Source organism: Sporobolomyces salmoneus (genome assembly GCF_050403485.1).
Source record: "Sporobolomyces salmoneus JCM6883 DNA, S_salmoneus_JCM6883_v1_ctg7, whole genome shotgun sequence".
Taxonomy (NCBI): domain Eukaryota; kingdom Fungi; phylum Basidiomycota; class Microbotryomycetes; order Sporidiobolales; family Sporidiobolaceae; genus Sporobolomyces; species Sporobolomyces salmoneus.
The window spans coordinates 407,414-430,099 of record NW_027481156.1 but is presented as its reverse complement, the minus strand read 5'-3'; the positions used below and the strand labels follow the sequence as shown (position 1 = coordinate 430,099).

The following is a 22,686-nucleotide window of genomic DNA, read 5'->3' as shown; positions in this document are numbered from 1 at the left end:
GAGAAGAGAGACGTCGCGTGAAAGGTCCTGAGAGGTGAAGCCGACTCGATCTAGCGCGTTCCCTCGTGTTTGCTAGAGCCAAGAGACGTACAGCAGTGAAGAGTCGAGGTGATAGCAGACGAAAGAGATGAAAGAGGACGCGCTGATTTTCGGATCGGAAACTCTTCCTCTCCTTCTCACGCAATCACTCGATCGATCACCCACAAAGAATCTATACAGTCACCTCCTTGAACACGGCCATCGAACGCGCGCTTAACGCGACCCTCTCCCGACTTTCTCTCGATCAATAAACAAACCCTCTCCTCTCTCCTCTCACTCGCCTCGACAATTAGCTAGGCACGATGGGAGACCGACGAAGAACTATTCAATCGAACCAAGCCCCACCCGGGGGTGTTCCATCCTCGATCCCACGTCCTCGACAATCCCTCGCTCCATCTTCTTCTCGAACTTCACTCCTTCCTCAACAACAACAGCAACCCCTCGGAGCATCGTCAAGAGGAGGAGGTGGACGACAATCTATGGCTCCTTACGCTTCCTACGAAGGTCCCTCTTCCAGTCAGGGATCGCAACCCTTCTCTCAAGGTCATGGAGGAATCGGAACAGCCTCAACATCAACGAGGGAACCTCCGATGACGGCGAGTAGGGCGAATCATATGTATAACAGTTTGGCGAGTTTCGGTGGAAGTATGTCAGTAGCGAGGAATCAACCCGCGTTGAGTAGGAGTTCGTTCGCTCCTGGACAAGGACAGGGAGGAGGGAATACGACAAATTTCGATTATGTACCTCCTTCGTCAGTCTTCAATCGCTTTCCTTCTAGGCTATCAGAGATGAGGAACTGATCGCAAGTGACGAGTGTGTAGGGAGAGAAGAGTTTCAACTCATCATCGACGTTCTACCTTGGGAGGTTTACCCGGTGGACCAACCCCTCTACCCTCGGGAGGAGGAGGATTAGTTACCCCGATGACTCCCGGCGGAGGAATCTCCTCTTCGACACTCGTACGCCCCTCGAAAGATCCTCGAGAAGTTCGCCCCAAGAGAGCGCAAGAACGTCACGCCGAAGATATTCTCCAATTCCTCAGTACTCATCAATGTCCCTTTCAACTCTCCCTCCAAAACCTTCTTGGTCCCACCTCGACCCATTTCAGTCAAGTATTCGGTTTCCTAACAAAACTCTTCGATCCATCGATCAATTTCGGTGCTCCGCCAGGGAAAGGTCAACCGAAAGTGAAATTCGAGGATGAAGTGTTGATGACTTTGAGAACTTGTCAATATCCTTTTACGGATAGTATTACAAAGAGTCATTTACAGTCGATTGGTTCGATGCAGAGTTGGCCAAACATGTTGGCAATGTTACATTGGTTAGTCATGGTTATCGAAGTAAGTCTCTTCCTTCTCCCCATCTCCCTCCCATCTTTTCTCCCTCCCTCCTAGTTTCTCTTCATACTGATGATAAAACCGTTTTCTGAGGAGAGTAGTCACGAGAAATCGCCTTCAATTCCGACCCAGAACTCCAAATGCCCGCACCAGATTTCACTCTTCGTTCCCTAACCTCAGTAGACGAAGTGATCCCTCACGCTTGGTTCCATTTCCTCCAATCGGCTTACGACAAGTTCATCGCTGGGGAAGAGGATGAGATGTGGGAAGGAGATTTGGAGGAATTGAGAGGGTATCAAGGTCAGTCGACTTTACTTGACGGGTTTCTCAGATCTTTGATTCGTGAGGACGAGGCAGGGATCTGATACGGTTCGTATTGGCTTGCAGATCAAGCGATGTCGATTCAGAAGGGACGAATCGAAGACCTTCAAGGAGAAAATGAAGAACTCGAACGAGAATGGCGCGAGTTATCCGAAACCGAAGTTCGTCCATCCCCCTCCTCTCCTCTCTCTCAGTGGAAACATCGTGCTAAGTCGATCTCGTATGTTGTGTAGGATCCAATCGTCGCGTTCAAAGCTCAACAAGCGTTAGTGAAACGAGATATCGAGAAATTGAATGGTTACAACGTTTTGATCTCGAAGAAGAATGCGGGATACGTTCAGACGAGGAAACAACTCGACCAGACTATCGCTGATGCTCGTAAGTCGTACTTTCTTCCCCTTCTCACCCTCACCGTCGAAGAGGGGTTCACTGATGCGAGAATCGGGTGGGGGACAGTCGAGGAAAGAGAATCTAAACAACGAGAACAAGAACGACTCGAACTTCAAGTGAAAGCTCAAAAACTCACTCCATTCGAAATCACCTCTCTCAATTCCGAACGACAACAATTAACGAAAGCCTTACAAGACGTTCAACACCGTTACCGATCCGTTACGGAGAAGAAAATGTCACTCGAAATCGATTTACAACGTGAACTCGATTCTGCGCAAAAACTTTGCGTAGAATACGAATCGAAAGCTACACCACTCGGGATTCTCGATGGACCAGTTTCCGTTCCAGGGTTTCAGGAGGCGGTTTATTTCGGACAAGAAGTTAATGGTGCCGCGGAGAATCCAGTTCCGGAAGGGATTTCGACGGTAGTGAAACCCGCTTTGCAGAAATTGAGAGCGGGGACGAAGGAAGAGATCAATATGTTGAGAGAAGCGCAGGTGAATTTGGAAGAAGAGATGACGAGGCTGAGGGAAGTCATCGCGGAGTATGGAGATGTACAGGCTGGGTTGGATGTAGAGTTTGAGGCGGTCGATAGGGAAAAGGTCGATTTGAACGAGGTGAATCGAATTTTCTTCGCTTCAGTCTCTTGCGAAGATCAGTACTGATCGTTCGTTCGCTTCTCAGCGTATTGATCGAGAAATGCACGCTACGAACCTCGAACTCGATCGATTACAACAACAAGTTCACGCGGCTAGTTCAACTGCGGATCACGCCCTTCAACTCGCGACTCATCGTTACGATCAACGAGTTCTCGAGTTAGTTCTTCTTCTCTCTCCGTTCCTCAGGTCTTTCCTCTCGACGCTGACGCCTGCGCTGTGAATAGACGTCGTTCCGTTAAGCAAGATACAGAAGCGATCAGGAAAGCGAATCGAGCAGCTTTAGAAGCTGCGATGGATACTTTCGTCAGCTACAAGGTCAGCTTCGCCTTCTGTCCAGTTCTTTCAAGTCTTTTTTGCACGGGATACTGATGAATTGAGCTGTGGGTCGTGTTGACAGGAACACATGAGTAACGGAACTCGGAACCTCGCAGCTTTGATCGCTGAGGCACAGGAGGATCTCGAGATTAAACATGCCGCTCGTTGAGCAACGTCTCTCCTATGTATTACCTTCTATTATATACCCCTTATTCGTCTTTCACTTCGCCGTTTCGTCTATTTCTCATTTATTTGGAACCTCGAATCTCTCGAGATGATTTGTCTGTAACTTTATCTGTGCGGTATCGAGAGGCTCTCAAAGCAGCTGGTAAGGAGAGTAATGAGCAACACGAGGACGTCTTTCGATAAGATAGTAGGAACAAGTGAACAACAAACTGCGAACCCAAAAAAAGACCAAACTGAAAAAACTCATCGCCATTCTATTCTTCTCCGTCTCACTCTCCTCCTCTCTGCTCCAATCCCTTCGAGTCTCTCTAATCCCATTCCTTTCGCACCCGGTCTCGCACCTGTTCCCACTCGTTTTCCGGCCTCAGCTTGCACAACTTTCCCAGCCTTCTCCCCTCCTCCCTCAACCCCTACTCCCTTTGCTGCATGACCCGATCCTCCTCCCTCGACGACAGGCGCTAGTACCTCCTCAGGTTTGACGACTTTCCCTCCCGTTCCAATCTTTTTCGGTTTACCCGCGACGACATTCGGTTTCGGTTTCGGTTTAGGTTTCCGTAGGATCTGATGCTGAGGTCCGGTATCCTCGTTGTTGTTGTTGTTCCCTTTCTCTTTCTCTTGAGAGGGTGCTTTCGCCGCTGCATGATCTGCCAACCCGGTCGTTCCATCGTTCGGATTCGATCCTCCAGAATTTGCCGAGCTTTCCTCCTCCGTAGATGGAAGGGCTGCCATAGGCGCTCGATTCAACGCTTCTTCTTCGATAGCGACTCTTGGAGAATCGGCTAAGGCGGCTTCTTTAGGGTCGACGTTGTGATTGTGATTGAACAAAGCTGAACCCGAACCTTGATCTCCTCCTCGTCCTGTTCCTTCTTCGTATTCGATCCCAGGGAGGTACTCATCGTTCTCTTCACTGTCACTGTTGATGAATCGCTCCGTCTCCTCCTCCTCCTGGTACTGATCTACTTTCGTAGCGAATAAATCGTTCGATTCTTCGACTTTCTTCCATTCCTGTTTCGTCCCTTCTCCCTCTCGCTCTCCCTCTCTTTCGAACGCATGTTCATTCCCTCCCCCTAATATTCCTCCTCTCGCCAGTTCCTCCTCCCTCATTTTCCGATGTTTCGCCTCTTTCAACTCTCTCAAATTCCCTAAACTCTCCCTCTCCTCCTCCTCCTCCCTGACGCTGGTCGAACTCCAACTCGCTTTATTCCAATACTCCCGGGCCCATCCCTTCACCCCTCCTCCTGGCGTATTCGTACTCGGTGTCGTTGTCGTGAGGGTAGAAGAAGAGGAGGAGGAATGGAAGAGGAGGTACAGAGTGAGGAACGAGAGAGAAAGAAAAAAAATCCCACGTCGAGTCGTCAGGAGCGCGGAGAGGAGTGAATGACTAGGCATACGGTGGTGGATTTGGAAGGTCGGACGATCGGGAGAGGGAGGAGGGTGAAGGCGATCGCGCGCGCTAGCGTCGAGGTTGAGTGAAACGGTTCGAGGACCTCTCGTGGCGTGGAGGGATCGTACGGCGCGCTCGTCTACTGATTGCTTGTATGCGAGAGAGAGCTGAAAGGATGAGTAAAGCAAGGGCCGAAAGCGCGAGATCGTAACTTTTGGGCTCGCGTTCATTTCCAAAAAAGGTTCAGAGCTCGCCGAAAAGTTTCGACCTTTCCTTAACTTGACTATTCTCTTCGCAGTATGGACAAAAAGCACAAAAAGGTACTTTCGATCAATTGCAAGAGTTCATTTTGCCGAATGGGCTCTCGTGAGCTCGTTCCGTCGCTGGGTTTGGACAGAAACGAGTTTCACTTTGGAAATTTCCACAGTGTGTGGCTAGAAGTGACTCGAGGGAAAGACGCTGTTCAAAGTCAGTCGTGAACATCTCACCACCTGGACGTCCGTTGGAGTCGGCAGGGACGGAAGAAGAATGGCGCTTGCGCCGCGAAAGGAAAACTCGTCGAGAAAGAAGATCAGGATCAGAATTCGTTCAGTCTCCTTGTTAGAGTCAGTCCGTTCGTTAGGAAGCGCTTTTTTGTTAGTTCAAAGGATGAGAAAGGTCAGAGAGAAACTGAGGTGAGGGAGGGAGGGAGTACAATGAGAAAACGGAGGTACAAAATGAGAGAAGATGGAAAATGAGAGGGAAAAAACAGAGTGAGAGATTTTTGATTCTTGTGAATTTCGCGGTTAGTTTTTGATTGATGAGTTAGTTAATGTCGTTCCATAGATTAGTATCCACCACCGTAGGCTTGATATCCGGCTTGTTGAGGTGGTTGATAACCTCCATCTGTTCAGAATCGAGAGTCAGATCAAGATTCCCCCAAAGAAGTTCTTTCGGGAAAGGGAAGACTTACATTGAGCAGCGCTGTAATTAGCAGTAGGGAACGAAGTATAACCATTCTGCATCTGTTGACCACCGTACGGAACGCTCGGAGGTGGAGGAGGGGGTCTCGCTTGAGGAGGAGGACCCGTCCTAACGACAACCGGAGGGTTCCAATTCGCTGCGACCCTCCACGGTGGGATCTTGTTCCCATTCTCATCGAGTGCTTGAGGAGGAGGTCCACCGTACTGTCCTTGTGGTCCTCCCTGTTGTTGGTTGAATTCGGATCCGGGAGGAGGAGGACCAGAACCGAGTACGGCAGCGGGAGGTGCGACGGTTTCTTCTCCGAGTTCGGCCATGAGGGAAGCGTATTCGGAATCGAATTGAGAGGCGGCGGGTGCTTGTTGAGGAACTCCTCCGGGTCCACCGAATTGTCCTCCGGGTCCTCCGCGTCTTTGAGTGCAATCCCTTGCCATGTGTCCAGCTACAATCGAGAAGAGAGATCGTCAGTATTCAGTAAGGGATAGTGTGAGAGAAGCGCTCGAAGAAGGACTAACCTCCTCCACAGATTCGACAAATGATTCCAGCACTCCAGTTCTTTTGTTCAGGACATTCGTACTTTCGGTGACCTAATCCTCCACAGTTTCTGTACGCAGAAGAAAGTTATCAGTATCGTTGCTGGAACTGATGCGAGCCTTCGACGTACTGGCAAACTTGGTTCTCGTCGTCTCGAAGAGTTCCGTTGAGAGCAGCCAATTCTCGAAGTTGGTTTCGTTTGTGAGTGTTATCACCTTCCGGAACCGATGCAGCCTATTCGAATATGTATAATGAGTACATCGTGCCGTTATCGAGAGGATAGAGACAGCGAGAGACTCACAGTTTCGATAACCGTGTTGATGAGTTTAACACAAGTTTGTACTTTCTCCTCCGTATCACCCGTAATCAAACAATGCAACTCATCGTTCTCATCATCGTCGAAATGTCCCGGTCTTCCCTTTCCTTCTTTCACCGAACCTTTTCCTCGAATCGAAATTTTCGCACCACTCTCCCTCTCCATCTTCTTCAACGAGTTTCCTCTCGGTCCAACCAACAATCCGAAGAAATTGATCTCTGGGAACTCTTTGACGGGGATGTAAACTTTATCGGTAGGTCTTCCAGCGTTTTGACGTTTCGCCATCAAATATTCTGTTGGAGGTTTGTAATTCGGATCACTCTTGATTTGTCGATCGACGAGTCGCATTCGTTCATCTTCGAGTTTTTTGCGGTATCGTACTTCTCGAGTGTTCGTTCGTCGACCATGAGAATCGTAAGTCGGGGGAGGAGAAGGGGAACGTTGACCGTCGGGAGGAACTACTTGTCCAGTTCGAAGCGATCGAGAAATCTCGTCGAGACGTAATTGAACTATTCACGATATAAAGGTCAGCTCTCCTACACGCGCAGACAGTCAAAGACTGAGAGAGAGGAGGACTGACGAGCATAAGCTTCCAAATCTTTTTCCTGAACTCCTCCCGTAATCGCTACTGGCATCGCCGCATTCTCCTGTTTCGAACCCCAACGACTCTTCCTCTTCCTCTCACCTCCCGCTGCAGCAGCTCCATCATCCTGAGCAGGAGGAGGAGGCGGGGGAGCCGAAGGTAAACCAGGAGGACCTCGATCATCGAATCTACTCGTCGGTCTTCCTCTCGGCGCGGGATCATCGTAGCCTCCCCCGTAGCCCTGTGATTGCTGTTGTTGTTGACCGTATCCTCCTCCTCCTCCTGGCGGTCCTTGTTGGTAGCTATTTCCTCCACCAAACGAACCAGGTCCTCGATCGTTCCCGTATCCTCCTCCGTACCCGTTCCCACCACCTGGTGGCCCTCTATCTCCTCCTCCATACCCTCCGCCGTATCCTCCACCGTACGAGTTCTGTTGCTGAGGCGGTTGCTGGGGAGCTGAATCGTTTGCTGAAGGTGCTCCTCCTCCCCATCGACGTTGAGTCGCTAAGGGGGCATCGTTCGCTCCTGTTTGACGTGCGTTGTTGCGCCACATGATCTCTGAGGTGTTTGACTACGTGCGTCGAGTGGAGAGATGGAGAGAAAGGGAGATCGAGAGATGAAAAGGTGGGAGGTCGCCTTTGCGTATGGGTGCTAGGAAGCCGTCGCAGAGGCTATTCTGAGAGGTCGTCTGTAGCGTAGTTCGGGTATCCGAGCGCCTTAGAGTGAGTCGAGGATGTGGTGATAGGACAAGCGACTTCGATTCTTCGCGTTCCCGAACCAGCTCCTCTCGATCGCCTCTGAGCGTCATTCGCAGTGTACCAGACAGATTGTGATACCGTAGTGCTTCGACGAGAACAGAAAAAGAAAAAACATGTACCAAAAAAGCGAAATAATAACAATCGAACAGGAGGAGAGAGAGAGCTAATGAACAGACACTGATCGTCGTGGAGGACGCTACAGTGTCGAACTGAGAGTGGAGACTGGCGAAATCGGATGCTCAAGCCTCGGAGTTGGTTACAAAACTCTGATCCGTTTCTTCCGGTGCAAAACCATCTCCCTCTGCGATTTCTCCAACGCATTCGTCTTCGTCGATACCTGCGTCTTGGTATTGCTACATCCGCGCGAAAGAGGGAGAGAGAGAGTCAGCTCCTGCGATCGTGGGTTCGGGAAAAGAAAGCTCAAGAAACAAACCTGATATTCCTCCACGAGATCGACTGTCCTCATTGCGTCAGCCCTTGTCGACTCGGCGCAGAAGAGTACAGAAGAGACTCACTCAGATTATACTCCGCTTCCGTGAACTCCATCTCGTCCATCCCTTCGTTCTGATAAGGATGCAAAAAAGCTTTCCTCGAAAACATCCTCGAAAACTGATCATGAGTCCTCCTGAACAGGTCTTGTATGCAAGTGTTGTTCGAAATCATCGTTCCGGAGACGGGAGCGTCGAGAGCTGGGACGGAACAGAGAGCAGTTTGGGATGAATGGGGAATCCATTCGACTAAGAAATCTCGATTCTACCTTACGATTGTCGGTCAGTACGAGAACGTGACGGAGCAGAGAGGACAACTGACCCTTTGTTGAATCGCCGACATTGCTTCGTCAACTTCACGACTCGAAAGATCCCTTCCTCGCAAGTAACAAGCGACCGTGAGAAACTTCCCTGAACGAACATCCGCCGCCGCCAATTGATTCCTCGAGTCCATCAACTCCGAGATGATATCCGCCACATTCGATCTCTCGAACGCCTTCGCTCCAGGTGCGACGAGAGGGGCGTAGGAAGTCGTGAAGAAGTGAAGTCGAGGGAAAGGAACGAGGTTCGTTCCGAGTTTGCGGAGATCCGAGTTGAGTTGACCTGAGAATCGGAACGGCGTCGAGATGCCGCTCATGACTCGAGCGATGAGGGCGTTAAGAGCGGGGTAGGCCGGGTTTTCTTGCTTGAAGTTGCGGTGGAGAATGTTGTAGAGCTGTTCGTTGTCGGCTGTGAAGACCATGTCGGCGTGGTCAATGAGTTGATTGAAGGAGAGGACGGCGTTGTACCTGTTCAAAGCGTCAGCGTGTCAGTTTTCGCTCTGACAGAGGAGTGCGAGATTCGAAATGCGATTCGAGCTTAAAAAGACAATAATGTTAGGAATCACTCACGGTTCGACGACAGTCTCAGAGACTTTCGGAGATGGTAGAACCGAATACGTCGCGAGCATCCGATCAGGGTATTCTTCGCGAATCTTGTTGAGCAGCAAGCATCCTAATCCTGATCCCGTTCCTCCTCCGATCGAATGCACGAGCTGGAAACCCTGAAGGAGATCACAGTTCTCTGCTTCTCGACGTAGAGCGTCGAAGATCGGTTCGAGGATTTCTGCTCCATCCGTGTAGAACCCTTTCGCCCAATTATTCGCAGCTCCTCCTTGACCGGCAAAGAACGAACTTGGACGGAAGAGTGAGCCGAGTTTCGACGATCGGATCGCATCTCCTGTTGAGGGTTCGAGGTCGACGGCGAGAGTTCTAGGGACGAATTTCTTCGCAGCTGTGCGACATTTTGAACTATTTCGAGTCAGTTACATTCAGAGCGCATCCAAACACGGGCCGAGTCGAAGCTCCACTGATACCGTTCGCAAAAGGAGAGACTTACAGGCTTCAGAGAAGAACACATTCAACCTTTCCGTGTGTTCAAACGTCGCTTCTTCTTTGATTTGACCCTGATCCGTCAATCCATGTTCAGGTAAGATGGTCTCCCAGGACGCTGTCGCTACTTGGTTACCGGCTTGACCTGTTCGTGTTCGAGGGAGATAAACAAACAAAGGGACCCGTTCAATCAGCTTGATAAAGCGAGAGAGGGCAGAACAAGAGAACGAGCTTACCAGCTTGTATCGTGATTAGCTCCCTCATTGTCCGAACAGTCTACGAGCTGAAGTCGAGTGTTTGGAGGAAGGAGAGCCGGGTTCGAAGGTGAAAGAGGAACGCGAGGAAGGAGGCTCGAGCGCTCGTTGAAAGGCACGACCCAGCTCGCCTCGTTCGGGTTTGCTGCTCCGTTCTCTGTATTCGTAGCCGTGGCTACCGGCTCTACCCATCACGGCGCAACGGAGACTGAAGGACGGAAATAAGGAATCGACGCCCGGACTTTTCCTCCGACATTGAGCGATTCCGATTCGCGGTTTTTCTGAGTGACATCCCTCACCAGCGCTTACTGTACCAGTTCACTGGCAGGTCTAGTTAACTACCGAAGAGGGAACCGGTGAATGATCAATGACGTTTGTCGATGTCCGCGGAGAGGGACTGCCGAGTGAAGCGACTTACAGGCAAGCGAACACACTTTAGCGTACATACGATCGCGTTCTGCCCTGCTTTGTTCTCTGTCTCGGCGAAAAAGGGTGGTCGACGCGGCTCGACACGTGCAGCGATTCTGCTCGAGTTCTTCTCCTTCCAACTTCTCTTGTCCTCGACTCTTTCCAGCACACGCATCATAAACAGCAGACTCTTCACGTACAGCTCTTCCCCCGCCTCTGATCAGCCCACAGCTCTTCTCGGACCGCAGGTCTTTGCACAGCGTCGAGCCAACTGCTGTCCTCCTCTCCCTCCCTCTGACACCTCCCGACTCACTTACACTCAATATCAACATCGAAAGGAGCGTAGAGGCAATACCTAGCTAGAGTGACACCTCGTGAGTTCGCATGACGAAGAGCCTCGGCATTGAAGCTCCGAACAAGGAGAGGAGCTGATCCCTTTCTTCCCCTCTCCCTCTCCCTTATCGTAGAGATGGACAATCCATTCGGTTCACCTACGGTTCGACCCGATAACCCGATAAACGACGCCTTGAAAGCCGAACCATTTTCCCCTTCTTCTTCTTTCTCACGGACTCCTGCTTCCCCTCCCCCTGGCTCTTCTCGACCTTCACTTCCGAATCCGACAAGATCTTACGATAGATCAGGTCCACGTCCGAATAGTCGTATATCGCAGCAAAGTCGCCAGCAATCGACCACGAGCCCTTCTACGACGAAAACGAACTCAACTCATTCCCCTTCGTTCCTCGCCAAGACTCCGAGAAACCCAACGAAACGATACAGCAGCGACTATTCGAGACGTGGAGGAGCATCGGCAGATACGCAGAGTGTATTGTCGTCGGTATCGAAGGGACCTCGAGCTCAAGATTTTCAAGAACCGACTCCGGAACAACTCGTTCGATTCAGTGCGTTGTGTCGCAGACAATACTATGATAACGATGCGGAATCAGGTGCGACACGAAGAATACTGTTGAGACCAAGCAGACTGTCGAAGCTGACCAGTCTGCATCCTTCATTCATGCCGCACAGCTCGAAAAGTCGGAGAAATTCTCGCAAAACTTCCGCCTTCTTCCGTCGCGATCTACTCTCGAACGATGGCGACCGTACGAAGCGAGTATCATCGAGACAAAGAGATTGAGCGTCGCATCAAAGTCGAAACGATCCTCGCAACGATTTTACCCGGTTCTTCAATTAAACAAGCCCTAGGAGTTTCACTCGAAGACGGAATGGGAGGAGGAGTCGCCGCGATGAGATCTTCGAAAGCTCGTCGAGCACGCTACGAAGCGTTCAAGGCATTCGTCGATTCGAATTGCGTTAAACAGATCCCGGGTTGTCACCCGTTCTTTCGAAGTTTGTTCGGGGCACTGTGGCTTCAATCGATCGAACCTGGAAGGGGAGGAGCTGGGAATCGAAGAGTAGAGTGGGAAATCGATGTTGCGGTGTTTACGGAAGCGGGTGGAGGCGACTCGTGGACGAGAGATGCGGTCGAAGCTCTCAAAGGGGTGAGTCGATTCCCGAGTGCATCTGCTAAATACTAGCTGATGCAGTGGTACGTTGGGTCTCACAGATACTAGGCATGGATGAACGGGTCAAAGAACCGTCGCACACGGACACCTACAGGTCATCGATTAGAAGCGAATCGATCAGTCTCGCCGACGACAACACTCCGGTCAATCCTGCTATCATTTCGAGCGCCGCTGAAGTCACTGAAGAACATGTAATGCTCGGAGATAAGGAAGAGTCGCCGACGACCAAGAGAAAAGAACCTCCCGCAGTTCCCCCTCATCGCAACAGCCTTCGACATCGCTCTCCGAGCGATCCCTTCTGTGATCCTCACGACAAGGCAAACTCCGAACCTCCAGCGCTACCACCACGATCTTCGCCTCGTCTCGAACTCCCCTCTCCCGATCTCTCGTCCACAACAGTTTCAACTCCTTTCCTCCTCGCCTCTGACCTCCCTTCCCCGGACCCTATCTCTCCCGTCTCTCCCGTCTCTCCATCTCTTGCTTCACCGGAACTCGAACAGAAAACTCCCTTACTCCCCGCTGCGTCTTCGATTCCACCCCCTCGGATCGCCTCCGTCGAACCTCAATTCCGAATCTTCACCCTCCCAGCCTACCTCACGAATCCCGAGCTCCGTTCCCTCTGTCGAGTCTTCCCTGAGTTCATTGCGAGTCCAGCGAGAACCGGGTCGAGGTTCAGATCCGCCTCGGTTGGATCGATGGATCAAACAAAAGCTCAAAAGGACGCTGGGGTGAACACACGAGCCGAGAGGGGAGGAGGTGGGAAGGGACCGGCGAAGATCGGACATGGGGAGTTGAGGATTGGAGCAGGGGAGAGAGATGCCGGTTGGAGAGGGACGTGGTGGGAAAGGTTTGTGGCTTGGTTCAAAGCGTTGTTCTCGATGGGTTGATCCGCTCTTATTCTCTCTGCTTCATCGTTATACCCCGTCAATCTGTCTCCTCTGTTACCAGCCACGCTCCAACTCGCATCGTCGTCGTCGTTTGGTCGTTTCCTTCGCACACGAAAAGTCCAAACTTTGTTATGCTCTCGTTCGATTTTACTCGCAATTTTTTCCTTGCATTCGCAACTCGCAATATCTCTGCCTCTCCGTCGTAGCCTTTGTCACCACTGTTACTATTTTACGAGCGCACGACTTGGGAGGTTCTCTCATCTTCTACTCTTTCCCTTCCCCTCTTCAGCCTCCCTCCGCCCTTCAACGACAAGCCGCAATGACCGAAGTAGCTCCATCAGTCCTACCAACGAAGCGAATCGTCAGTAAAGCGCACCTGGACGCCTGGCTTTCATCATCAACTCATTCCGACGTCGTCTCGTTCATCGAAGCCCTCAATGATTCCGTAGTGGGCGTCAAGTTGACTGATCCAGTACCGGAGAGCGAGGTATGTAGCTCCCAGCTTTCAGTCCTCCTCGAGAAAGCGAGAAAGATCTCATCATTCGGAAACTGTCGTCTCGGACTGCTTGCAGGTCACGAAAGCTCTAGTGGAAGTACTCGATGAAGTAGAAGCAGTAGTGAAAGGCACTCCTCCAGTAGATAACGGGAAATCACGATTCGGTAACCCAGCATTCAGGGATTTCTACGATAAAATCGCTTCAGTCAGCTCTTCCTCCTTTCACCTCTGTCTCCCTCGAGCTGAGCTGAAATCGGAGGGTTTGGTTGACAGAAAGCAACGACTCTACACGAGAAAGTTCCGGGATTGAAGAAGGATTACGTAGCGGAATTGAGCGTTTATTTCTGTGAATGTTGGGGGAACAGAACGAGAGTTGATTATGGTTCGGGAATGGAATTGAACTTCCTGTGTTGGCTGTGAGTACACACTGCTCTTTACCTTGCGCACTTGTGTGAGGTAGTGACCACTCGGATGGACTCGCAGTTTGTGTCTGAAGAAACTCGAAATTATTCAACCGAGCGATTATCAGGCGGTCGTGATCAAGGTGTTTTGGAAGTGAGTCGAAGGGCTTGAGATCTATCAGGCTTTCTGGAGCGCTGATAATCCCCCCTTTCGACTCCAGATACATGAAAGTCGCGCGGCTTCTTCAGACGGAATATTGGCTTGAACCGGCTGGTTCGCATGGTGCTCAAGGATTAGACGACTACCATTTCGCTGTATTCAGTACGTACATTACTCCTCAATTCCGACAAGGGTAAACACGGGGAAACCTGACGTGCTCGTGGCGTGTAGTTTTCGGATCGGCTCAACTGAAAACTCACAAGTACATTCGACCGAAAGCGATTCATGATCCAGATATCCTCGAAGAGTTCTCGAAGGACTACATGTACCTCTCTTACGTTCGCTACATCAATTCCGTGAGTGGCAGTTCTCCTTCTACGAAATTTGGTACGGTTGCAAGATCTCACTCCTACATTCGCTAGATCAAAACCGCTTCCCTACGTTGGCATTCCCCAATGCTCGACGATATTTCCGGTGTCAAATCCTGGGACAAAGTTAACACTGGCATGTTGAAAATGTATCAAGCCGAAGTTCTCGCGAAACTCCCCGTCGCTCAACACTTCCTGTTCGGTTCCCTGCTTCCTTACCCTCCAACTCCCGAATTGGACACTCATCATTCCGAAGCGGATGTTCATACGGACGAACATGGACATTTGCATGTGAGGGGCGAAGCGAAGTTTGGAGATTGTTGTGGGATTGCGATTCCTTCGGCGTTTGCGGCGGCTCAGGAGGAAAGGAAGAAAGGTGGTGCGTTTGTTACTAGTGGGAATTCGGCGGTCAAACCGATACCTTTTGATTAGCAACCTTGCAAAGAAAGAAGAGGTCTCTTGCGAAATTCTTCCGGCGAGAGAAGTAACCGGTCGTTTTTGACTTCTTCTCTCACCTTTCTGCCTAACTCCTCCCGCCCTCTCATCGCTCGCAAGCTAATACGACACTACGCAGCACCAGTAGCTCAGCTTAGCACAGAGGGATGTCATTCTCTGCTCTCGCCGGTGGAGCCGAATGTGGACCGGTCAATCCACTCGCTCAGCTCTCGAAGACGTTTGCTCATGACCGAGGAGTACAACAAGTGAGTCTCTGTACTATCCTTGTGAAACGCCCGCGCTACCCGGACAGGAAGCTGACTGATGATTCGGTTTCATCTCTTCAGGATCATTTCGGCTCTCAAGCGGGTTCTTCCAAGCAGGTGAGCTCTCCCATGACTTCATGCTATCTCCTCGTACCCTCATGCTGACTCCCGCGAGCTCCCGTAGTCTTTCCGCCACTCCCCTCTCGGCCCCTCTTCTTCCTCCTCCTCTTCTCTCCCTTCCGACCCGACCGCCGCTCAATTCTTCCAACCTCACCCCCACTCTCAACCATTCGACCTCTCTCCTCTCAACCGAGCCCTTACGCCAGCCGGTCAATCTCATTCTCATTCTAACACTCCTCCTCCTCCTCAGCAAGTGGTCCCAGCCTGGGCTCAAGCGTTCCAATCCAACGTACCTCCTTCGGCCCATTCAGCTCAAGAGCAAGAACTGTTCTCGCAAGCTTTCGGTCGCTCGAATCCACAGCAGGTCGTGACGAATGGAGGAACTCCAGCTTGGGCGAAAGATTTCTCGGCGAGAGCTCAACAACAATCTCCCTCTCCGGTTCAACAGCAACCACAGCACGGAGGTCAGCATTATCAGCCTGCGCAGACGACGAGGCTGTATGGACAAGGCTTTGGGGTCAATGGAGCGGGGATCAGAATGGGAATGCCGATCGTCGCCGGTGCGCAAAATCATTCTCCTGCGATGATGCAGTCTCGAGAAACGACCAAAGAGGATCAAGGTGAGTCGCTCTACTCGGTATCAGAACAAGAACGAAGCTGATACGGAGTCGTGCGCTTACTCTTCAGCCGTCGACTGGGAAACCGCTTTTCTCGCACAAGAAGCTTCATCCTCGACGACTTCCGCTTCCGTCGACACAGCCACCACATCCAACTACCTCGACCACGTTCTCGAAACTCGTGCTCTCACTCCCCCTCTCCGTTCCCATACTCCAATCGACGAATCGACCGCTCGCGATGCCCTCGCTCGAACCGCCGCCGCTCTTCTCTCGACCGTCCAATCCTCCGAAGATCAACGTACGAGAACTCACGAGTCGACTTCTCAGGCGGACGATCTACAACAGAGGGAGATTCGGGATAAATTTGCGAATTCGAGTTTTATGGATCTGATGAGACGGTTAAGGGATGGAGAAGTCGCAGTTGAGGGGGATAAAGTAGTTGAACAGGTTCAACCTTACGGTTCGACGCAGCAGCAACAGGGAGGGAAAGGGAAAGCTCGAGCGGATGGATGGGTCAATGATTTCACCGCGACGACGAGGGAGGAAGAAGGAAGAGTTAACGGATCGGGAGCACCTCCGATCTTGGGAGCGGGGATAAGGGTAGAGGACCATGCGAGAGCTCAACATCATTGGGCGGGGAGACAGATGAATCCGACGATGGTGACGGACGGGGACTTGAGGAGAGAGGTCGAGAGATCTTATGATACGATGTCGGGGTTGTGGGAGGAAGAAGATCAGGTTCGACAACAACGAGAGAGGGAGAAGGGGAAAGGGAAAGAGACGGCCGAGAGACCTCTGCAGTTTCAAGGAGATGGAGGAGCGATGATCTACGATGAGGAATCGCCTCAATACGATACGAGGGTTCATCTCGCTCAATCGTCATGGGAAGAAGATTTCGACGATGCGAGTATGATCGTTGGAGGTCACGCACTAGGAGGTGGACGTCAAACGAGGAGGAAATCGTTGTCGGCTCAACAAAAGGAATGGGATATGTTGCAAGATAGTTGGGACGAATTCGAAGTCACGGCAGCTGGACTCAAACCGAAAGATGCAACGACTCAACAACAACAACAAGCTTCGACGAGTTCGACCTCGCACGGATACTCGTTCGCTCAGAATAATCCTTACCTCCTTCATCAACGCGAAAACGCCTTTGCTTCTTCGACACACCACCACTCTCATCACTCGGCCGCGACCGCTTCTCACGATGCCGCAGCACTCTCTTCAGCTCGCATCGACTCTCTCTTACAGCACGAAGCCGACGTTCAAACCGATCCTCACAACGCCTCGGCCTGGTTCTCCCTCGGAATCAAACAACAAGAGAACGAACGAGAAGAACTCGCAATCTCTGCCCTTCAACGCGCGATCGAACTCGACCCGACCGTCGCACGAGGAGCGGCTCATCTCGCGCTCGCGATTTCTTACACGAACGAATCTCGACGAGGAGCAGCATACGAACAAATCGATAAATGGGTCGACGTTGTCGCCCGTTCGAACGAGAACAAGGTCTACACGAACGAGATCGAACAGTATCGAAACTTGTTCGGGGCTAGTTTACCTCAAACTTCGACGGAACGACATCAATACTTGACGGGATTGTTGATTCGGTTGGCGCAGAGTGGGACGGAAGCGATGATGGTTGAAGGAGGAGTCGATGCGGATGTTCAAGTGGCGATGGGAGTCCTCTTCAATTCGAGTGAGGAGTACGAGAAAGCAGGGGATTGTTTCGAAGCGGCTTTGGCCGTCAGACCTGATGTAAGTCGTTTCCCTCGATCTCTATTGTCTGAGTATGCAGCTCATCTCTCGTCGCTCGCTCGTAGGATCCTCTGTTGTACAATCGACTCGGAGCGACCTACGCGAACTCAGGCAAGACGGACCTCGCGATTCAATACTATCTCGCCGCTCTCGATCTTCAACCTGGATACGTTCGAGCTCGATTCAACCTAGCTGTAGCAAACATGAATCTAGGAGTACGTCCAATCTCTATCTCTCTCTTCTTTGTCCGACCAAGCTGACGATGAAGCGACTCGAATAGAACTACGAAGAAGCGATTCAGCATCTGTTGACTTCCCTTTCGGTTCAACAAGCTGATTCAGAGCATGAACGTGAGCCATTCCCTGATACTCTCTACGTCTCTGCTGTGAGCTGATCGTTCCTTTCACAGATCTCCTCGATCCGACTCCCTCGAACGGACCTAGCGGAATCACCTCACAAACTCTTTGGGACTCGCTCAACGTTTCTCTCATCCAGTACGTCGATTACTGCTCTCTCGGTATCGTGATCAAGGCACTGATCAGTTTGTATTTGTCGTACAGCATGGTACGAACAGATCTGAGCGGAATGGCTTCCGAAAAGAATTTGAGAGGATTATTAAGAGAACTCGTAGATTCGAATTGATAGCTATCATTCCTATGTTCACTCAGTGCCGTGACGTGTACTCGAGAGCGCGAGAGAAAGAGAATGAAAAGTCGCCGCGGACTTGTTTGCGAAACTCCGACGAGAGATCGAGAGAGGGCCAAGTCTCGAAGCTTCCTCCTTCACCCACGTTCTCTTCCGACTCCCAGCGACTCCTTGAACGTATCTACGCGCTCGCCTAAGTCACCAGTAGCTCGCTCGTTTCACCCGCGCCCTTACACGTTTCCTTCCTTCCCTCAACTCAACTCCCTTTCATCAACTTTCAACAAACACAACTACTCGGAAATAGGAAGGGAGATGGGAGAGTATCTCAAAGACACGCCAGAGTTTGTCGAACTCGAACTGGGCGAGAGTCTGGTGAGCAGGACTGAAACTCTGGGTAAGTTTACGTTTCTCTCGATCTCTCTGGCTCGTGACGAGTTCGGGTCAACTTGCATCGGTTTGTGGAGCCATGGAGTACATAGGGGACGTAGAGGACGCAGGCAGACGTTGAGGAAGAGGAGAACTGGAGGAGCCGACACGCAAAGGGCTCGACCCTGTCCTTCCACTCTGGGCCGTAGTGACAGGCGGTCGGAGGAACCGAGCTAGGTGCACGATAATGGAACAGGCTGGTGGAGTATCGGAGCTCGTTGAGTGAGACTATTTACTGACTCTCGCTTCTCTTCCCTCCTCCCCTCTCTCGCACCCCCTCACAGCTTCATTCCGCGAACTCGGTCCTCCAGATCTATGTCACGTCATTAAAACTACCGGTAAAGCCGGTCAAAAAGACGTGAGGACTTCGCACTATCGAGATTCGAAGACTATCGCTAACTCGATCGTCTTCGTCCATGCAGATGGGATCGTATCACTACGTCTCCGGAGTCGACGCTTCATCTTCAGCTTCCCTAGCCGCCTACCTGAATTCCCTCACTTATACGGTTGAAGAAGCTCCGACTTGGTTCTTTGGAACGTCAGGAGCGAAATCTGCGTGGAAGATCAGAGGAGGAGCGTTTTGCTCGTTCAATGCGTTCTCGAGGGTCGATGTCAGGGTGGAAGTCAAGATTCCCGGAGGTGTAGAGGCTTATGTCGTCGACGTTCGAGGGGAAAGGTGAGTACAGTCTTCAATTTAGCTAATTCGCCTAGCTGAACAAGTTGCTTGTACTCACAGACATGAAGCGACTCCACAAATGTGGCAAGAAGTGTACCTCTCAGCAGTTCTCCGAGCGATTCTCTACGCCGACGACGCGAATTACCGACTCGCCGGATTTCGAAAACTCGACCCGATCACTTCTCCCGACGCAGAACTGAAATTCATCGCCGCGGCCGAACATGCGTTCTTCAAAGGGTGGCAACTCGGTTCGGAACCCGAAATCCAGGTCGCTACGGTCGTTTCAAATCATTTGACTTCGGGGTTGATGAAGTATTTCGGAGATTCGTTCCGGTTTGGTCCTGCGGTCAACTTGTTCGAGAAGCTCGTCGTGAAGGATGGAGAAGTAGCTTGTCTACTGGCCCAGAGTTACCTAGGCATGAGTGAGTTCTCTCGTAATCTGCTCTCAGACGTCTTCCCTTAACTGACCCGTCTTCGCCCTAAACCAGACGAGGAAGTGAAAGCAGTTCGAGTTCTCCAATCCGCTCTCCAAAATCACCCTCAATCTTACTCTCTTCTTCACGTTCAATGCGATTTCCTTCGAACAAAGGGAAAACACGACTGGGCGCTCAAACTCGCGAAACAGGCAGTCAATTGCGCTCCGAGCGAATTCGTGACATGGGCGAAGCTTACTCAGGTCAACATCGAACTAGGTCGATATTCCGATGTGAGTTTCCTTTCCTCTCCTCCTCGAGCTTTTTCGTGGTGCTCATCTCGTTCGACTTTCGACAGGCTCTCCTTACGCTCAATTCTTGCCCAATGTTCACCTACAACGAACGTGATCTCCACCGTATGCCAACTCCAACGAAATCCCACCTCCCCGTCAAAGATTTCATCGCCGCCTCCGGAATCCTCGACGAAGAAAACTCGTCTTCAAACTCTACCGACGCCGACGTTGCTCTCCTCCGACTCCCCGCCCCTTCCCTTCGAGGTACATTCGCGAAAGCTTACGTACTGCTCGCGAAACTCGTCAGTCAAATCGGATGGGACGAACTCTTGAAATGTCGAAGTCAAGTATTCGTCATGGAGGAGGAATACAGGATGCATCGAGCGCAGGACATGACCGGGGATAGTCCGATGGCTCCCCCGAAGGATGGAGAAGGGGATGATGAGAGCGTTAAGGAAGGGTTTGGACCGCTCGCGATCGCGACAGATGAAGAATCAGATTCTGGATCGATTCGAAGGAGGGATAATAATTCGACTCCGACTGCCGCTACTACGACTTCTGATTCAGCTGCTGCTACAACTTCTCCCGCCTCGACGTCGGCTCCTTCGAATGGAGTACCGATCATTGCGGTGAATGGAGAAACTTCAGATGGAGAACAAGTCGTCCCTGATAGTGATAACGATGAAGATGGACAACCTGGGATTCCGACGATCAAAGTTTCGACTGAATCGGATGGAGAACGGGAACGGGAAGAATTGAAAAAGTTTGAAGAGAGTGAAGAAGGGAGGAAAGCGAGGGAAGTGATTGAGAAACCGGGTCAAGCGAGACAAGAGGACGAGTCGGAACAAAAGGAACTCGATGATGATGCGGCGGCGGCGGCGAAGGAAGGGAGTGGGAACGGATTGGAGAACAAAAGGTTGTGTGAGAGATGGCTCGATAATCTATTCATGGTTTTGTATGAAGTACGTTCCTCATTTCCCTCTCTCCCATGCTTCACTGTATACTGACTCTAAGTGCGTAGGATCTCCGAGTGTACACGATCTGGAGAGCCGAAGTCGCTCATTTCAAAGCTCAACATCTTCCTTACCGCAAAACCGGAACCGAATGGGAAATCCTCGGTGAACTCGCCCAACGTCTCCACCACAAGGAAGAATCGAAGGATGCGTTCCAACGTGCGCTTGATCAGAAGTTCTCGGCGAAAGCGTGGTTGAAATTGTTAGAAATGTACGCCGATGAGGGAGACGTGCAGAGGAGTTTGAACGCCGCGATCAGGTTGAGCGTGTATCAACATCGATGGTATATGGAGATGTCGGTGAGTCTTGCAACTCTTTTCGTGCAATCGTTCGAAGAGATGAAAGCTCACTTTTTCGTTCGTTCAGTATCCGACGGCGGTCGCTCATCAACTTTTCAAACTGATCCGACGAGACGGTCTCGCAAAGATCTCTTATTCTCTCGTGTCGGTGAGCCTGAACCGTTCCCACTACACGATTGCTCTCCGAGACTGACGTGAGCCTCTTCAGATGAACGTTCCCCAAGCGATTCTCAAAGGAGTCATGCAACCAGTATTCTCCTATGCTCAGCAGTTCCATGGTAGGTTCGGTTTCGGATCAGCAAATGTAGCAGTGAGCTGACACCGTTGATGGTAATCTGTGCCTACAGTCGAAGGCTCAGATTTCTAAATCGCGAGAAGACGAAACGCTCCGCTTACTTTTCTACCTATACCCCTCTCCTCGGACCCCACCTACTTTCGATATCACCTCGACCTCTTCGCTCTCTCCTCCCGAAAAAGTACCCTCTCTCCGAGGCTTGTTCGATTTCTGTTCCCCCCTGTTCACCCTCTCCCCCGTGTTCGCTGGATGTTCTCTCTCTTTCAGTAGTCTTTCTCACTTGTTTACATTTCTCTCCCTCTGTTTTCGAAAGAACTGCTGCTGCAGAAGTTACGACACAATCTCTCTCTGTCTGTCTCCTGTCGAAACTGCCTCGAGAGAGAGCAAAAAATTCATTCCTTCGATTAAGATTCTGTTGGTCCCCCTCTCATAGCGCTCGATCAGATCTCGAGGATTGTACAGATTGCAGTCGTGGAGCAGTGCGCGGACGAAACGTACTCGACGAGTACAGCTGCACGACAAAGGGAGTCGAATGAGTCCGTGCGAAGAACAAAAAGAGACCTTATGGATCGGAACTAAGGCGGTTCGCTTCTCTCCCTGTGACGGCGTCATCGTCATCCAGCGAGCCGCGCGAGGACCAGGGAAAGGAGGAATCGCAATCAACCGTTTTCGCAGAGAAATTCGACGGAAGTTCGTCGTTCTTTTTGCCGTTCCTTCAAACTTCAAGCTTCAAGCTTCAAAGGCTCGAGAACGACACGCGCGATATAACAGATCGCCGAACGCCACGAGTGAACTGGCAGACGAGCTATGTTCAGGTTGGAATCCGATCGAATCTCTTCGTTGAGTCCGCCTGAAGGAGTTATTCTCGTTTTCGTTGGCAGGACCGCGGTTCGAGGGGAGGGGAAAGGGGGGAGGACGATCTGTGGATACGATCGGATTGGAGACTTTAAGGAGAGCACGTTGTGGTGATGCCAGGACGAGAACGAGGGAAGAGACGGAACCCGAGGATTACGAAAGTTCTGTAGCGAAAAAGCTGTGGTCACTTTTTCCAGTACTTGTCGCTGTACGGTAGATCGTGATCAGGTGACAAACAGATAGAGGTGTGGTGTGATGGAGCATCCTCAACGGGTGTTGAATCGGAAGAGGAAACGGTCCGAAGAAAATGAATTCATTTTTCAAGTTAGGAAGGCTTTGCCAACGAACCCTTCTTTTTGGTCGCGCGCGCTCTGCTCTGCTGGCGCGTTTCGAAGTTCTTCTCTCACTTTTCTTCGCTTCTAAACTTCCTGCCAGAGCGATCCTGC

The 22,686-nt window shown here is 51.2% G+C and overlaps 8 protein-coding genes across 8 annotated transcripts; 5 read left to right on the top strand and 3 right to left on the bottom strand.

The window, feature by feature from the left end:
- Positions 1–341: 341 nt before the first annotated feature.
- NDC80 (kinetochore-associated Ndc80 complex subunit NDC80) lies at positions 342–3,228 on the top strand (the record flags this gene model as incomplete). Its single annotated transcript, XM_076629980.1, has 9 exons — positions 342–790; positions 861–1,377; positions 1,476–1,674; positions 1,762–1,856; positions 1,929–2,073; positions 2,152–2,702; positions 2,770–2,900; positions 2,969–3,059; positions 3,142–3,228. The coding sequence occupies 9 exons, from the start codon at positions 342–344 to the stop codon at positions 3,226–3,228; spliced, it is 2,265 nt and encodes a 754-aa protein (XP_076490145.1).
- A 260-nt stretch (positions 3,229–3,488) lies between these two features.
- Positions 3,489–4,634, bottom strand: JCM6883_000971 (uncharacterized protein; the record flags this gene model as incomplete). Its single annotated transcript, XM_076629979.1, has 1 exon — positions 3,489–4,634. One exon carries the CDS (start codon positions 4,632–4,634, stop codon positions 3,489–3,491), a length of 1,146 nt encoding a protein of 381 aa, XP_076490144.1.
- An 821-nt stretch (positions 4,635–5,455) lies between these two features.
- Positions 5,456–7,575, bottom strand: JCM6883_000970 (uncharacterized protein; the record flags this gene model as incomplete). The annotated part of the gene is made up of 6 exons (XM_076629978.1): positions 5,456–5,514; positions 5,582–6,031; positions 6,105–6,193; positions 6,254–6,357; positions 6,425–6,948; positions 7,020–7,575. The coding sequence occupies 6 exons, from the start codon at positions 7,573–7,575 to the stop codon at positions 5,456–5,458; spliced, it is 1,782 nt and encodes a 593-aa protein (XP_076490143.1).
- A 444-nt stretch (positions 7,576–8,019) lies between these two features.
- On the bottom strand, positions 8,020–9,902 carry JCM6883_000969 (tubulin beta chain; the record flags this gene model as incomplete). Its single annotated transcript, XM_076629977.1, has 7 exons — positions 8,020–8,133; positions 8,214–8,236; positions 8,296–8,533; positions 8,591–9,056; positions 9,159–9,540; positions 9,646–9,783; positions 9,875–9,902. The coding sequence occupies 7 exons, from the start codon at positions 9,900–9,902 to the stop codon at positions 8,020–8,022; spliced, it is 1,389 nt and encodes a 462-aa protein (XP_076490142.1).
- Positions 9,903–10,769: 867 nt separating this feature from the next.
- JCM6883_000968 (uncharacterized protein) lies at positions 10,770–12,707 on the top strand (the record flags this gene model as incomplete). The annotated part of the gene is made up of 3 exons (XM_076629976.1): positions 10,770–11,244; positions 11,324–11,796; positions 11,862–12,707. The coding sequence occupies 3 exons, from the start codon at positions 10,770–10,772 to the stop codon at positions 12,705–12,707; spliced, it is 1,794 nt and encodes a 597-aa protein (XP_076490141.1).
- Positions 12,708–13,026: 319 nt separating this feature from the next.
- Positions 13,027–14,564, top strand: JCM6883_000967 (serine/threonine-protein phosphatase 2A activator; the record flags this gene model as incomplete). The annotated part of the gene is made up of 7 exons (XM_076629975.1): positions 13,027–13,194; positions 13,280–13,408; positions 13,477–13,619; positions 13,687–13,758; positions 13,826–13,926; positions 13,996–14,120; positions 14,187–14,564. The coding sequence occupies 7 exons, from the start codon at positions 13,027–13,029 to the stop codon at positions 14,562–14,564; spliced, it is 1,116 nt and encodes a 371-aa protein (XP_076490140.1).
- A 170-nt stretch (positions 14,565–14,734) lies between these two features.
- JCM6883_000966 (tetratricopeptide repeat protein) lies at positions 14,735–17,967 on the top strand (the record flags this gene model as incomplete). Its single annotated transcript, XM_076629974.1, has 8 exons — positions 14,735–14,833; positions 14,915–14,950; positions 15,018–15,573; positions 15,641–17,325; positions 17,391–17,540; positions 17,606–17,675; positions 17,735–17,819; positions 17,886–17,967. The coding sequence occupies 8 exons, from the start codon at positions 14,735–14,737 to the stop codon at positions 17,965–17,967; spliced, it is 2,763 nt and encodes a 920-aa protein (XP_076490139.1).
- Positions 17,968–18,282: 315 nt separating this feature from the next.
- On the top strand, positions 18,283–21,457 carry JCM6883_000965 (uncharacterized protein; the record flags this gene model as incomplete). Its single annotated transcript, XM_076629973.1, has 10 exons — positions 18,283–18,364; positions 18,681–18,754; positions 18,819–19,072; positions 19,133–19,494; positions 19,561–19,778; positions 19,844–20,740; positions 20,800–21,090; positions 21,158–21,238; positions 21,299–21,368; positions 21,438–21,457. The coding sequence occupies 10 exons, from the start codon at positions 18,283–18,285 to the stop codon at positions 21,455–21,457; spliced, it is 2,349 nt and encodes a 782-aa protein (XP_076490138.1).
- Between the last annotated feature and the right edge of the window lie 1,229 nt (positions 21,458–22,686).